At 39.5% G+C, this 17,042-nt stretch overlaps 2 protein-coding genes across 3 annotated transcripts in view; one reads left to right on the top strand and one right to left on the bottom strand.

Moving 5' to 3' along the window:
- The window catches only part of LOC133633727 (myomesin-2-like), a 127,032-nt gene that overhangs the window by 11,878 nt on the left and 98,112 nt on the right, over positions 1 to 17,042 (top strand). The window lies entirely within an intron of this gene.
- LOC133633730 (hexokinase-1) overlaps positions 1 to 17,042 on the bottom strand; it is a 35,933-nt gene that overhangs the window by 10,085 nt on the left and 8,806 nt on the right. The window contains exons 2-7 of the mRNA XM_062026387.1: positions 15,002 to 15,164; positions 5,787 to 5,935; positions 774 to 893; positions 586 to 681; positions 416 to 515; positions 90 to 273 (exon numbers count right to left, since the gene is read on the bottom strand). Of these exons, the coding sequence (XP_061882371.1) occupies positions 90 to 273; positions 416 to 515; positions 586 to 681; positions 774 to 893; positions 5,787 to 5,935; positions 15,002 to 15,164 (812 nt within the window). The remainder of the gene's footprint in view (positions 1 to 89; positions 274 to 415; positions 516 to 585; positions 682 to 773; positions 894 to 5,786; positions 5,936 to 15,001; positions 15,165 to 17,042) is intronic.

Raw genomic sequence — 17,042 nt, 5'->3', positions numbered from 1 at the left:
AGCCCTTTGAGACACTCGTGATTAAGGGCTTTATAAGTAAACTTTGATTGATTGAATCCCTGTCAGAGAAAAGAAAAACAGAATCTCACAGCTGCTTTCCTGGGTTGAGGGATCCCCTGTCGATCTCTCGATCAAATTCTGTGCGAATGTCCTCTAAAGAGCCGTCGTCCCCAAAAGACCCCCACTCGGTGTTGATGCACATCCGACCCTCGTCGCCCTCCACCTGGTCGATGTGACGCATCTCTTCCATGTAGCAGGCATTGGTTCCTGTGCCTGAAAAGGGTTAGAACAGAGTAGAGAGGGATCAGTGGAGCTGCAGAACCCTCATCCTAGTTGAGCATAGAACTGTTTGCATCCCACATAAGGATTAGCGCTCGTGCTACTTTCTGTCCTCAGTCGAACAATCCAGGCTTACCAATGATGATGCCCACTTCACAGCGCTGATCATCAAATCCGCACGTCATCATGGTGCCGACGGTGTCGTTCACCACGGCCATGATGTCTGCGTCGTAGTCCTGAGAAACACCAAGACGTTTAACTCAACAATGGATGCCACTTTCATTTTCAGCGATCAGTGAAACTCACCCCTCGTTTCTTAATTGCCTTGTTGAGGAGTTTCACAACATCCATGCCTTCCACGCCACTGGCTTTAAACTTTTTTGTCCATGTCAGTAAAACAGCCTGTAAATGAATCGTTATATTAAAGTCAGATTTGTCTACGGACTCCACAATTTTCAGATTTGAAAAGTTGCAACTTGAGCTGATATGTTTACCTCATCCAGTTTAGTTTGGGCGCAGGGAAAAGAGAATGTAAATCCAACCGGCAGCTTCTTGTCCTTAATTTTCTGTTTCTCCATAAAGTCCCCGAGGCATTCTGCCACATGGTCGAAGAGCTGCGGACAAAAGCACGTTTACAATACGAGGTGGTAATAAAACACAACAAGAATTGCTTGTTTGTCTACTGGCAGTAATGCAATAATCGTCTTTGCACGTTAATCTCCCAGCATTATGTAATAAAGATGCCAGACGTCCGGCATGAGCATTTCCTATTATTGTTTGTAGTACAAAACCCATGTGGTGATATCCTTTACAGACCGATGTCACTTTTTGATGCAGTACCGCCTGAGGGATCAAAGGTCCGTAATATCATGGTTGAGTTTTTCCTTGCCCTAATGTGGGATCTGAACCGAGGATGTCGTTGTGGCTTGTGCAGCCCTTTGAGACACTTGTGATTTAGGGCTATATAAATAAACATTGATTGATTGATTGATCATCACTTACGTGCAGTGATTTCTCCAGATTCTCTGAACCTGTTGATGACATTACGGAGCGTAGATGGGGAAATCCCTAAATTCCTTGCAATAGCTGGTTGAGAAATGTTGTTCTTAAACTGTTGGACAATTTGCTCACGCATTTTGTTGACAAAAGTGGTGACCCTTGCCCCGTCTTTGTTTGTGAATGATTTCATGGAAGCTGCTTTCATACCCAATCATGGCACCCACCTGTTCCCAATTACATACTTGCCAACCTTGAGACCTCCGAATTCGGGAGATGGGTGGGGTAGCGGGGGGTGTATATAATATTTTCAAGTATTTCTTATATATATATAAATATATAAACCGTTCACGAATGAGTATATCCGTTCGGCCACCGTGTTCAATGGAGAAGTCTGGGGCCGTACTTATCAAGCTTCTTAGAGTGCCATTTTACACTTAAGTCCTGCGAATTTGCGAAATTTAGTCCTACTCTCAAACTTAAGAATAAAAGCTTTTTGTCAACGTTCTTAAGTCTAAGAATCACTCCTACTCTCCACAATATTTAAGAGACCTTCAGAGGTGTCTTAAGTGGTTAGGAGTTGCCAGCAGGGGATGGCACTGAGGCGAGAGAGACGTGCGCGAACGTTCAGGGAACGGAACAATGTTTTTTATTTTTTTTGATGACGAGCAGCTGATCAAACGGTATCGTTTAGACAGAGCGGATATTATTTTTGTCACAGATTTAATACTTTTCGATTCTTTGTTGATTTATGCATGTGGCTGCAGTGGGCTAGTATATATAGAGCCACCCACACCAGTTTCAAATTAGTTGCCTAATTAATGAATTGGAAAGAAAATGTTATGACAGTAGCGTATGTGTGTGGCCGTGAGGTGAGTGACGTCAGTGAGTGTGTGGGCGAGAGAAGAGAAGAGAGGGAGCGGTAGCGTGAGTGCCGGCGGGGACTAGTTTGTTTTGTATTATTTTGTAGTTTATTGTCAAAATATACACTCCCATTGTCCACTTAAATATTTCCAAGATATTTCTTTATTCTTAGACAACGGATTCCCTTCCGTGATTGGTCATTTCTATGGACACAGAAATGACGTCACCTAAAATTCCGTTTACGGCACATAGTAATGTCGTAATTCAGCTCTGAGTGTGACACTTAAGATTCAGTCCTACACTTCGCTGAAAGTGTGAGTAAGATGCTTGATAACTAACTTTTAAGTGCAGCTTTCAGCGAATAATTTATTTACTCTAAAGTCAACTCTTAGCAGACTTCTTAGGAGTAATTCTAAGAAGCTTGATAAGTACGGCCCCTGATCTACAAAATTTGCAAGCAGCATACCTCTTCCCCTTCGAGCTGTCCTGGATGAACTGAAATTACTTTTGTCCAATCATTTTGGAACTTGCAAGCGTACTTCGTCTTCTTACTCGTCGTCGCCATGTCTCTCCTTCGTTTTTCTGCTTCGTCTCTGTTATGTTTTTGGACATTACTACTTGCCGTAGTTTTGAAGCAATGCATGATGGGAATCCGGATGTTGTGTGTCTGTGTATTAACATGCCGGCTGGAATAAACACACGCTGAGAAATAGCTCTGTGCCTGCCTACTTTATGGGTTATAGATAAACCTATGGATGACGGAGACATATATAATAGTCTCCTTTTCAGGTGAGAGAGGACGCTAAAGGCAGTGCCTTTAAGGCACGCCCCCAATATTGGGGGCGTGGAAATCGGGAGAAATTCGGGAGAATGGTTGCCCCGGGAGATTTTCGGGAGGGGCACTGAAATTCGGGAGTCTCCCGGGAAAATCGGGAGGGTTGGCAAGTATGCAATTAGCCTGTTCACCTGTGGGATGTTCCAAATAACTTTCTCAGTCTTTTTTGCCACTTGTGCCAGCTTTTTTGAAACATGTTGCAGGCGTCAAATTCCAAATGAGCTAATATTTGCAAAAAATCATAAAAGTCTTCCAGTTTGAACGTTAAGTATTTTGTCTTTGAAGTCTATTCAATTGAATATACAGTAGGTTGACAAGGATTTGCAAATCATTGTATTTTGTTTTTATTTACCATTTACACAACGTGCCTGTAACTTAAACCGCACACAAGAGTTGGACAATCTCCACTGTGACGGCAGAAAGACATCTTTCCCTATAGTTTTTTTTGCTGTGAAACAACCGCGGTTGTTTATTAACCAGTTCATATATCACGTTACTTGTTGAAGACAGCTGTGGTTTCATGGAAGTGCATCTGTCGCTATCCGTTCTGTGGAAGTCGTGCTGCGAGCCGGCCGTACAGAACCGGAGCGTCTCTTGTGTTTTTGGTGATCACGTTACAACTCGGCCACCAGCTGCTGTCCGCAAGTTCACTGGAGGTCACGGATGTGACGTGGCTCCTCGCAGAGCTGTGTTGTGGGGTTTTTTTTAATGAGCATTTGGCTGAAGCTTGTTGAGAGAACCCTGTCTCAGTGTTGCGTAACAAGACCAGAGTATGTGGTAATTACCTGCGTCTAAGCTAGTGCTTCTCAAATTTTTTCTGTTACGCCTCCCCTAGGAGGAAGAAAACAATACACACCCTCTTCCCCGACTGTAAACAGTATCATTTGTCTATAAAATTGTTATAAGTACACCTCTGCGTAACATTCTAGCTGTGTTAACATTAAAGAACAATAGATCAACTTACAACAAACAATAACTATATTACCAATGTTATTAGTCTGTAATAGACAATTTACACCCCTGCGCATGCTTTGAGGTCCAAGAACCAGCTCCGGCTCGTGGTGCCCAAGACGAGACTTAAAACCAAGGGAGACAGGGCCTTCTCTGTGGTCGGCCCTAAGCTCTGGACCACTCTGCCCCTCCATGTTCCAACTGCTCCCACAGTTGAGTGTTTTAAGTCTCGTCTTAAGACTCACTTTTATTCTTTGGCTTTTAACACTACGTGAGTTGTGTGGTCCTCTGTGTTTTTAAAATTTTGATTTCTATTTATTGTTTTAATTGGTTCTACCCTTTAAAATCGTTTTTAATCATATTTATTTTTATATTGGTTTTATATTTATGATTTTTTTTGTTTTTATTCAGTCATTAATGGAGCTAAGGATAATATTTGAATATTGTTTTTAATATTGTTGTGCAGCACTTTGGAAACATTTCTGTTGTTTAAATGTGCTATACAAATAAAGTGGATTGAAATGATTGGATTATAAAGTGCATCAATTTGCCTGAAATTTTAAAAAAAAAAAATCTTTATTTAAACTATAAAAAAAATTTGACCGACTTGAACCATTTGATATTTTAAAAAAAAATCTAATTAAACTCAATTAATAATACTCAAATGAATTAAGAACATTATCTCAGGAGCACAATAAATCAAACACTTACCTACAAAACAAAAATTAATACACTAATTTGTGCTGTTTGTTTTTAATCAAAATGAGGAAGTCAGGATTAATGGCTACAATAAGCTTTTTTTGTAATGCAGAGGTTTTCGAAGCAGGGTTTGATGCATGATACTGATAAAGCATCACACACTCTCTCCCCCCCGCCCACCCCCATTTGAGAAGATCTGGTTAAGTTAGTCAACTTCCGATAAAACCAGTGTTCCCCATGCATTCGTATATTAATAATACATTTTGGGCCACCACAAATAACTGCGTTTGCAAGTGTTTTACAAATGTATCCTTTTTTGAAAAGATTTGGCATTCCAAGAAGGTAACTCTCAGCATAGTGCTGCCCTCTCCTGGCAATCATGTACCACTAAACATTGACAAAGTTCGTTTTCGAGTGAGAGTTTGAGGTTTGATGCAACAGGCTTCCATAGCAAGTCGGCGTACAATGCAGAGCAGTTGACTGGTCTAATAGTACAAAAGTAAGCAGTCTGTATGTGTTTCCACAGTCTGAAGAATGAATTAATCTGCTCTTTTGTGTCAATTTTGTACCGTTAAACGTTTGTAGGAGTTCAAAATGATCGCTGCACTAGTTCTGACCAATCTAAGTCTAAGACTATATCTGACCAGTCCAAGACTAGATCAGACCAATCTAAGTCTAAGACTCCATCTGACCAATCTAAGTTCTAAGACTGGGTCTGACCAATATAAGTCTAATACTCGATCTAACCAATCTAAGGCTAAGACTAGTTTTGACCAGTCTAAGACTATATCTAACCAGTCTTAAGTCTATGATCATGAACTGATGAAGTCTACTCGGATGAGAGGCCAAACGTCTTCTAAGACAAACCAACCAGTCCAGTTGTGATCGATGGAATGCCCTGAGACTACAATGACTAGATCTATGAGAACCTTCATAGACACAGCCAATAATTCAAATTAAATGACCTTGCCGCTACTGATAGATTGCTGTTCTGTTGGAAACACTGGAGAAGGTGCTTTCAGGGATCAGGGGATGACTTTGTTGAGTCAGAATCCAGACAATGTTCGATTACCATATTGGTCGCAAGAACAGGAAGAAGGTTTTGTTGTGGTGATGAGGACACTTCAATCAGAAGATCTTAATTAACAAAACACGTGTTCACCTGTGTCCCACTTCCATGGATGATGTTGTCTGGGGTGTCATAGGACTGGCTTTCCATTTGGACCGGTTGCTTTTTGTCCTGGGTCACCTTGACCCGCAGGATCCGGAAGTTGGATCCGCCGAGGTCCAGAGCAATGAAATCCCCCTTTTCTGTCAGAATGAGAACGTTGCAGATGGTGGAAAGCAAGCCAGAGTAAGAATAAACTTTGTGTTTTTTGTGGTGCCCTCCGTTTCCGGTTGAACCCATTCGAGACCAAAACCTCTATCGTCACTGGTCACATGATAGAACAGTTGTAGTCGGAGCAGTATCGTGTCTGTCATTGCAGCCTTTGGAAGTGTCTGTCAACTCTGCCCTTTGCGTGTGCCATCAAGCCGCGGTACCCCGGAGCTATTTTTAATGCGGGTGGCGAGGACATATTGCAGCAAGTGCAAGGCTTATCCTGTGCAAACTCTCACTCCCAACAGTTTTTCGTGTCGCCCTTACAAAGAAAGTTTGTTTCGTTGACTCAGAACTCGCCGTGATATCGGCGAGGTCAGGAGTTGGCGCAGACGCCAGCCTGCCAAAAACAACAGTGACCACAAAGAGGCTCGTGTCGCCGGCGCCGCGCTCGCACATTTTTTGCAAGCGGGTAGACGCGGGGTGAACCGGCGTGCGCTTGCACGGACGCGTGACTGTGCGCCTGCAGTGCACTCGCACAATGTAGTAGAGGGTGAAGGTGATGACTTTGTAAAACTCTTTTTTGTAAAACTCTTTTTTTTATCATCATGCGGATGGGTTCACATTTGAGCCGAGAATCCGTACCGGTACTCAACGGTACCAATTTCCGGTACTGTTTTGGTAATGTGTAATCGTTAATGCTAATCAGTAGCGTGTCAGTGGCAAAGCCAATGTATATTAGCGTCAAGCTAGCGCATTTTTGGAAGAGTAGAGCCTTACTTAACTCACATTTCTGAGTCTCATATGCGAGTATGACAATAAGTCGCCGTTCTAAGTCCAAGACGGGAGATGGCAGTAGTGTATGGTTTACGTTGTTTTGGAAAAGTAGAAACTTACTTAACTTACGTAGGAGTGTTTTTTTTAGTCAATTCCTTTGTTGGGGTTGGGTTCACATTTGAACCGGGAATCCACACCGGTACTAAACAGTACCAATTTTCGGCACTGTTCCATGTGTGTTAGTAAATGCACGTTTTTGTTCATAATAAAATATAATTTTGTCTTGCAACCTTTTATGCTAACTTTATCTTGTTTTGTTATCACATTTCCGAGTCTCATTTGCGAGTATGACACCAAGTCGCAGTTCTAAGTCCAAGACGTGAGATGGCAGTAGTGTATGGTTTATGTTGTTTTGTTCGTTCAGCCTTTGCTGTCTGTTGTGCCCTACAAAGTGTTGATACGGTAAGTATTGTACGTGTTACGCACCAGCTTGTGCATCTTATTTGTGAGTTGTTTTTAACAAATTGGAAGTTGCTAAAATTACCATGTGTAATCGCTAATGCTAATCAGTAGCATGTCAGTGGCAAAGCCAATGTATATTAGCATTAAGCTAGCGCATTTTTGGAAAAGTAGAGCCTTACTTAACTTACGTTGGAGTGTTTTTTTTGGTCAATTTCTTTGTTGGGGATGGGTTTACATTTGAACCGGGAATTCATACAACAGTACCAATTTTCGGTACTGTTCTGTATGTGTTAGCAGAGGTGTGGACTCGAGTCACATGACTTGGACTCGAGTCAGACTCGAGTCATGAATTTGATGACTTTAGACTCGACTTGACAAAATGTAAAGAGACTTGCAACTCGACTTAGACTTGAACATCAATGACTTGTGACTTCACTTGGACTTGAGCCTTTTGACTTGACATGACTTGCTACTTTCCCCAAAACCCAAAGCTTAAAAAGTTATTTGGGAGCGCTCTGTATCTTTCATTTTATACGTCTGTGTCTATCAGCGTGTTGTTCCTGTCAGCGTGTGTGCTCTCAGTACAACAGCCAATCAAATTAGATCTACGTTGTTTTCATCACACAGCATTCATCCAATCAAATTGCAGGACAACCAATGAAGAAGAATTGTCAAACAATGCGGCAGTGAGAAACAATTATGCCAAAGTTGGTTTTCCTTCGGGTATAAAAACTACGACTTGGTCAACAAAAAACGAATTGCCGTATGCAAATCACGCAGTTGGAATATTACAGACGGAGATGCAACAACTTCCAACTTCGTTCGACATTTGAAGTTGCACAAAGAAGGGTAAGTTTTGATTGTAAGATAACGTTTATTGGCTAAGTAACATGACTTTTATTTGCTGTGTAGTTAAATCAGTGAGGCTGTAAACTCACTGCTAACGTTATAACCATAGACATCTTATAAGTAGACGCAGCATCGAGGGCTACTGCCTACTGGCGCAGACGAGACTCGGGGCCGCCATCTTGGAGTGGTGATCCGCTCCACTCAGTGCAATTCATTTGGCAGGAGCAATGAACTGTCAGCGCATTTAATTCATTTTACCTCACTGAATACCACTGATTTTCACGCGCTTTGTTGTTATACGTGTAGCTATGATAACGGACACATGTTTTGGCGTGTTTTATTATTCATAGTTTGCTTAACATTAATAGAATATTCTTATATGCTATAAATGACCAGACGTCCGAGATCAAAACTGGGAATATAATCCCAGAGAAGGGGAAAAAAACGGTCAGCTATTTTTAAGTTGAAGAAACAATATGATTAGGTTATATATACATGCTACATAAACAATGTATGAATACATTAGATATCTATATATCTTATAGACCGTATCTCTGTTGCTGCAGCAGCAGAGAGTTTATTCTGTCTTGACACTTTGTATTGATATTTTGTATTACATTCTTCCCTTAAATTATCATGTTTACAGTGATTGTTATATATGTATTTTTTATGTATGTCGCTTTGGATAAAAGCGTCTGCCAAATACTTAAACATAGACATACCGGTATATAAACACCTGAAAGTCTTTATATCAGCTAAAACCACCAATCTGTTTCACTGGATTCAGAATAAAACCAAATTCTGTTTTACCCAGCAATGTTGTTAGTCTTTGAATATTGTTACTTGAAGACTTATTCCTGGTTACAATTATACTGTTAAGAAAGTATTGTCTTATATTTTGCCTAAAATGAGAATGCATCATCATCAGTGGCGGCTGGTGAATTTAGTCTTAGGTGGGGCTGAAAGTTTGTAAACCAAACCCCTGTAGGGGCGTCATCCTCCCCCAGAAGATTTATTTGTGATTTTCACATACAAATATTGAAGATCTTTGCTCCTTCTCAACTCTGTGGTAATATTCTTTTCATAAAATACAACCAATAGTACGTTAATGTTAAATCTTACTTGTGAAAAGTAATCCCCCGATTCCTATTTTCAACAGTCCGCTCATTTGAGTAGAAAAACGCTGAACACCAGCTCGGCATCTTTGTTTCCTACCTGTCAACTGTTAGTTTAGGCTGCTCGCCGGCTCCTCATCACCACTTCAAGATGGCAGACGAATTTCTCGCATCACAGCAGCCAATGCTGCGTCTACTTATAAGATGTCTGTGGTCATAACGTCATTGCAAACACGGCAATCTGTTGCGTCCACTGCAGTTTGCTACCTTATTCATACTTTTTGTCAAGTGATTTTTTTTAAGCAGGGTTGCATGAGGTACCTATTCGTAATGTTACGTTAGTCAATGTATCACACACAGTAACTTAACGTTAGACGGCGGTCAGCAGCACCGCGTATTTTAGCCACCTACCAAAAGACAAACATAGTCAAATAAAGGTCAGTTAAAATGTATACTATATTAAGAATATGTGTACATAATGCATATGGCCCTGACATCTAAAAAGTACAACTCTGTTCATTGTTTTGTTCATGTATTTGTTATGTTTTTCATGTGTACGCACACATAAACACACATACAGTATGAGATGAGATCAATGAGATAAGGTAAGAACAGGATAGAAACTGCTGTGGAACTAGTTACAATACAATATGCCATGGAAATACAATGTTAACACTTTTGTACAAATAAGTACAGTTGCACTTGTTTTTTCAAATGTGTTTATTCTGTAAAGGATTGAGTTAAATGTTTAAAATGACTGGTTAATAGTGCTATTATGAAGTGCAATGTCAGCACTATTTTTTCCCTGCAATTTCAAATGCACTCGTTTTAATAAATAAATACAGCGTTTTAAAAGCATACACAATATGTGTAAATATATTGGTCTGTGGTTAAAAGGACTTGAAAGGACTCGAAACTCAAAATGCAGGACTTGGGACTTGACTTGAGACTTTCCAGTCTTGACTTTGGACTTGACTCGGGACTTGCCTGTCTTGACTCGGGACTTGACTCGAGACTTGAGGGCAAAGACTTGAGACGTACTTGTGACTTGCAAAGCAATGACTTGGTCCCACCTCTGTGTGTTAGTCAATGCACGTTTTGGTTCATAATAAAATATAATTTTGTCTTGCAACCTTTTATGCTAACTTTATCTTGTTTTGTTATCACATTTCCGAGTCTCATTTGCGAGTATGACACCAAGTCGCAGTTCTAAGTCCAAGACGTGAGATGGCAGTAGTGTATGGTTTATGTTGTTTTGTTCGTTCAGCCTTTGCAGTCTGTCGTGCCCTACAAAGTGTTAATACGGTAAGTATTGTTCGTGTCACGCACCAGGTCATGCATCTTATTTGTGAGTTGTTTTTAACAAATTGGAAGTTGCTAAAATTACCATGTGTAATCGCTAATGCTAATCAGTAGCATGTCAGTGGCAAAGCCAATGTATATTAGCATTAAGCTAGCGCATTTTGGGAAAGTAGAGCCTTACTTAACTTACGTTGGAGTGGGTTTTTTTGGTCAATTTCTTTGTTGGGGATGGGTTTACATTTGAACCGGGAATTCATACAACAGTACCAATTTTTGGTACTGTTCTGTATGTGTTAGTCAATGCACGTTTTGGTTCATAATAAAGTATAATTTTGTTTTGCAACCTTTTATGCTAACTTTATCTTGTTTTGTTATCACATTTCTGAGTCTCATTTGCGAGTATGACACCAAGTCGCAGTTCTAAGTCCAAGACGTGAGATGGCAGTAGTGTATGGTTTATGTTGTTTTGTTCGTTCAGCCTTTGCAGTCTGTCGTGCCCTACAAAGTGTTGATACGATAAGTATTGTACGTGTTACGCACCAGCTCGTGCATCTTATTTGTGAGTTGTTTTTAACAAATTGAAAGTTGCTAAAATTACCATGTGTAATCGCTAATGCTAATCAGTAGCATGTCAGTGGCAAAGCCAACGTATATTAGCATTAAGCTAGCGCATTTTTGGAAAAGTAGAGTCTTACTTAACTTACGTTGGAGTGTTTTTTTTGGTCAATTTCTTTGTTGGGAATTCATACAACAGTACCAATTTTCGGTACTGTTGCGTGTGTGTTAGTAAATGCACGTTTTTGTTCATAATAAAGTATAATTTTGTCTTGCAACCTTTTATGCTAACTTTATCTTGTTTTGTTATCACATTTCTGAGTCTCATTTGCGAGTATGACACCAAGTCGCAGTTCTAAGTCCAAGACGTGAGATGGCAGTAGTGTATGATTTATGTTGTTTTGTTCGTTCAGCCTTTGTTGTCTGTTGTGCCCTACAAAGTGTTGATACGATAAGTATTGTACGTGTTACGCACCAGCTCGTGCATCTTATTTGTGAGTTGTTTTTAACAAATTGAAAGTTGCTAAAATTACCATGTGTAATCGCTAATGCTAATCAGTAGCATGTCAGTGGCAAAGCCAACGTATATTAGCATTAAGCTAGCGCATTTTTGGAAAAGTAGAGTCTTACTTAACTTACGTTGGAGTGTTTTTTTTGGTCAATTTCTTTGTTGGGAATTCATACAACAGTACCAATTTTCGGTACTGTTGCGTGTGTGTTAGTAAATGCACGTTTTTGTTCATAATAAAGTATAATTTTGTCTTGCAACCTTTTATGCTAACTTTATCTTGTTTTGTTATCACATTTCTGAGTCTCATTTGCAAGTATGACACCAAGTCGCAGTTCTAAGTCCAAGACGTGAGATGGCAGTAGTGTATGGTTTATGTTGTTTTGTTCGTTCAGCCTTTGCTGTCTGTCGTGCCCTACAAAGTGTTGATACGGTAAGTATTGTACGTGTCACGCACCAGCTCGTGCATCTTATTTGTGAGTTGTTTTTAACAAATTGGAAGTTGCTAAAATTACCATGTGTAATCGCTAATGCTAATCAGTAGCGTGTCGGTGGCAAAGCCAATGTATATTAGCATTAAGCTAGCGCATTTTTGGAAAAGTAGAGCCTTACTTAACTTACGTTGGAGTGGTTTTTTTTGGTCAATTTCTTTGTTGGGGATGGGTTTACATTTGAACCGGGAATTCATACAACAGTACCAATTTTTGGTACTGTTCTGTGTGTGTTAGTCAATGCACGTTTTGGTTCATAATAAAATATAATTTTGTTTTGCAACATTTATGCTAACTTTATCTTGTTTTGTTATCACATTTCTGAGTCTCATTTGCGAGTATGACACCAAGTCGCAGTTCTAAGTCCAAGACGTGAGATGGCAGTAGTGTATGGTTTATGTTGTTTGGTTCGTTCAGCCTTTGCTGTCTGTCGTGCCCTACAAAGTGTTAATACGGTAAGAATTGTTCGTGTCACGCACCAGCTTGTGCATCTTATTTGTGAGTTGTTTTTAACAAATTGGAAGTTGCTAAAATTACCATGTGTAATCGCTAATGCTAATCAGTAGCATGTCAGTGGCAAAGCCAATGTATATTAGCATTAAGCTAGCGCATTTTTTGAAAAGTAGAGTCTTACTTAACTTACGTTGGAGTGTTTTTTTTGGTCAATTTCTTTGTTGGGGATGGGTTTACATTTGAACCGGGAATTCATACAACAGTACCAATTTTCGGTACTGTTGCGTGTGTGTTAGTAAATGCACGTTTTTGTTCATAATAAAGTATAATTTTGTTTTGCAACCTTTTATGCTAACTTTATCTTGTTTTGTTATCACATTTCCGAGTCTCATTTGCGAGTATGACACCAAGTCGCAGTTCCAAGTCCAAGACGTGAGATGGCAGTAGTGTATGATTTATGTTGTTTTGTTCGTTCAGCCTTTGCTGTCTGTTGTGCCCTACAAAGTGTTAATACGGTAAGAATTGTTCGTGTCACGCACCAGGTCATGGATCTTATTTGTGAGTTGTTTTTAACAAATTGGAAGTTGCTAAAATTACCATGTGTAATCGCTAATGCTAATCAGTAGCATGTCAGTGGCAAAGCCAATGTATATTAGCATTAAGCTAGCGCATTTTTGGAAAAGTAGAGTCTTACTTAACTTACGTTGGAGTGTTTTTTTTTGGTCAATTTCTTTGTTGGGGATGGGTTTACATTTGAACCGGGAATTCATACAACAGTACCAATTTTCGGTACTGTTGCGTGTGTGTTAATAAATGCACGTTTTTGTTCATAATAAAGTATAATTTTGTCTTGCAACCTTTTATGCTAACTTTATCTTGTTTTGTTATCACATTTCCGAGTCTCATTTGCGAGTATGACACCAAGTCGCAGTTCTAAGTCCAAGACGTGAGATGGCAGTAGTGTATGGTTTATGTTGTTTTGTTCGTTCAGCCTTTGCTGTCTGTTGTGCCCTACAAAGTGTTGATACGATAAGTATTGTACGTGTTACGCACCAGCTCGTGCATCTTATTTGTGAGTTGTTTTTAACAAATTGGAAGTTGCTAAAATTACCATGTGTAATCGCTAATGCTAATCAGTAGCATGTCAGTGGCAAAGCCAATGTATATTAGCATTAAGCTAGCGCATTTTTGGAAAAGTAGAGCCTTACTTAACTTACGTTGGAGTGTTTTTTTTTGGTCAATTTCTTTGTTGGGGATGGGTTTACATTTGAACCGGGAATTCATACAACAGTACCAATTTTTGGTACTGTTCTGTATGTGTTAGTCAATGCACGTTTTGGTTCATAATAAAATATAATTTTGTTTTGCAACTTTTATGCAAACTTTATCTTGTTTTGTTATCACATTTCTGAGTCTCATTTGCGAGTATGACACCAAGTCGCAGTTCTAAGTCCAAGACGTGAGATGGCAGTAGTGTATGGTTTATGTTGTTTTGTTCGTTCAGCCTTTGCTGTCTGTTGTGCCCTACAAAGTGTTAATACGGTAAGAATTGTTCGTGTCACGCACCAGCTCGTGCATCTTATTTGTGAGTTGTTTTTAACAAATTGGAAGTTGCTAAAATTACCATGTGTAATCGCTAATGCTACTCAGTAGCGTGTCAGTAGCAAAGCTAATGTGTATTAGCATCAAGCTAGCGCATTTTTGGAAAAAAGGAGCCTTACTTAACTTACGTTGGAGCGTTTTTTTTAGTCAATTTCTATGTTGGGGTTGGGTTCACATTTGAACCGGGAATCCACACCGGTACAAAACAGTACCAATTTTCGGTACTGTTGCGTGTGTGTTAGTAAATGCACGTTTTTGTTCATAATAAAGTATGATTTTGTTTTGCAACCTTTTATGCTAACTTTATCTTGTTTTGTTATCACATTTCCGAGTCTCATTTGCGAGTATGACACCAAGTCGCAGTTCTAAGTCCAAGACGTGAGATGGCAGTAGTGTATGGTTTATGTTGTTTTGTTCGTTCAGCCTTTGCTGTCTGTCGTGCCCTACAAAGTGTTAATACGGTAAGAATTGTTCGTGTCACGCACCAGCTCGTGCATCTTATTTGTGAGTTGTTTTTAACAAATTGGAAGTTGTTAAAATTACCATGTGTAATCGCTAATGCTAATCAGTAGCGTGTCGGTGGCAAAGCCAATGTATATTAGCATTAAGCTAGCGCATTTTTGGAAAAGTAGAGCCTTACTTAACTTACGTTGGAGCGTTTTTTTGGGGGGGGGATTAATTACCTGAAGGTACACTCAAAGTTCCAAATAACGCGGTCGTTGGGGTCCATAAAATATTCCCGAGAATATTCGAAAAAGCTATTATTGTATACATGTTATCAAAGTAGTCCTTCTTGGTTCTGATTATTGCATTGCTTATTTTGTTACATAATAAAATGAGAGATCTATTTTTATTTTCCTAATACTGCATTACGTGAAGAGCAACGGTAACACACAAAAACATCCTTTTAACAATCAATGTCTGTTTTTTCCTGGTGGACTCTACCTGATCCGTCCGGGATGGACCTGACGAAGGTGGGCAACATTTTGACGGTGGCGGTGGGGTTGGTGTCGTGGCCCAGCCCGTCCACCATCTCCCGGCGGAAGCGGTTCATGACATCCTTCAGCGTGTCATCGGAGAACCTCATGGAGTAGAGGTACTTGTCGATCTGAGGACGCAAACACACGTTAGCCGCGGCCGGTCCGTTCCGCCCCTCGCCGCTCGGGGGCGGCAGAGACAAGGGTCACGTGTGAATGGTCGCTTATTGCGTATAAGTGACACAAATTGGGAGGAAAAGAATATGATTAAAAGCCAAAATGTCCCTGTCAGGTTCAAACACTGATGACATCTATTAAACAAGACAAGATGCAAGGAATTAAACAGAGACAGAATTACATTTGGCTCAATGAGGAGAAACGTCTGGACTGTACTCTTTGCACAGTTCCACCACGCTCTGACGAAAGATTGTATCTTTTATTTGGACTTTCCCTGATTACATGGCAACAGCTGTTTCTAAGGGAGGGGGGTCGTAAACAGTCATCGCCTTTGTTACAAACAGTTCAAAGACAAGGTAGTAAAAGAGTTCAAAGAAGAGGTCGCCTGGAGGGGAGTCTGGTCCTGCTTCCTCTCCGCTTTGTAGTTCTCGGGTCAAGACAAAATCTTTCTGTGGATTACAATACATCAAAGAAACAGAACACCTTCATGTTGCTTCCCATCCTACACAGTGGAGTTTTACAAGCCTTCTTCTTGGTAGGACCAAAGACAGCTTTTGTCTTCTCGCCGGGAGTCATGGCAACACAAAGTTTTGTGATCATTTAGAAACAATTATTCTGACAGTCCCGTTGTGGGAATATTTCAGCTTCAAATCGGATGGGCAATATGAGCCCATCAACAAGCGAAAATGTCGTATTCACGTGATGGCAATAAACAAAAAGACAACGTCCGACCTAATTTTTCCAAATTGAATAAAAAAGAAAAATAACTTTAAGGTGTTTAATATTTCCATCCATCCATTTTTTACCGCTACTTCCCTTCGGGGTCGCGGGGGGCGCTGGAGCCTATCTCAGCTACAATCGGGCGGAAGGCGGGGTACACCCTGGACAAGTCGCCACCTCATCGCAGTTTAATATTTATTTAGGTTAAATTTTTGCTTACACGGAAGAGTCAATTGTATTATTTGTTTATTTATTTAGCATATATCTTCCAATTCCAGTACAATGGTAAAGAATATTAGTTAAAAGTGTATTTCCTTTTAAATTATTTGCATTATTATGAAATACTATGATTACATTACATTATAAACCAGGGGGGGTGTATTTAATTTCTTTTTTTTTTTTTTTTTTTTTTTTTTTACATAAATAAATCCAATCATGTGTGCTTACGGACTGTATCCCTGCAGACTGTATTGATCTATATTGATATAGAATGTATATATTGTGTTTTTTATGTTGATTTCATAAAAATAAAAAAATAAAAAATAAATTTTTATTTATTTTTATTTTATTTTTTTTAATTCTTGTGCGGCCCGGTACCAATCGGTCCACGGACCGGTACTGGGCCGCGGCCCGGTGGTTGGGGACCACTGTTGTTATGAGTTATTGACCTATTTAAGGCTCCAATGACTTCACATCAAATATTCAATTCATATTGGAAAATATTGCATAGTTTGTGTTTTTCTTACGAAAGAGCGTTTTGACAAAAAGGGCATAAAACATAAAAACAAATCTGAAGTTGATCTATTTATATATTGATATTTAAGCATTGAAAGTAAAAACAAAATTAATATATGACTGATTTTTGGGTCCCTGGGACCTTCAGTGTTCACCAATTATTTATTCTGCTGCAGCTGTTACATATACTGTAATATTGTACATGGTAATTGGGATTTGTTATATTGTATATATTATATGAAAATATAATATGTCAGTATATATTATATTCTGTATATATAATATGTAAATATTACATATGTTATATTTTATATTGCTACTATGGTACATTTTTAGTCTACTTTATACCTGCATTATCCTTTCAATCCTTACCCTTT

Source organism: Entelurus aequoreus, linkage group LG18 (genome assembly GCF_033978785.1).
Source record: "Entelurus aequoreus isolate RoL-2023_Sb linkage group LG18, RoL_Eaeq_v1.1, whole genome shotgun sequence".
In the NCBI taxonomy this organism is placed as follows: domain Eukaryota; kingdom Metazoa; phylum Chordata; class Actinopteri; order Syngnathiformes; family Syngnathidae; genus Entelurus; species Entelurus aequoreus.
The sequence above is the reverse complement of the archived record's forward strand: the minus strand, read 5'-3'. Positions and strand labels throughout refer to the sequence as shown.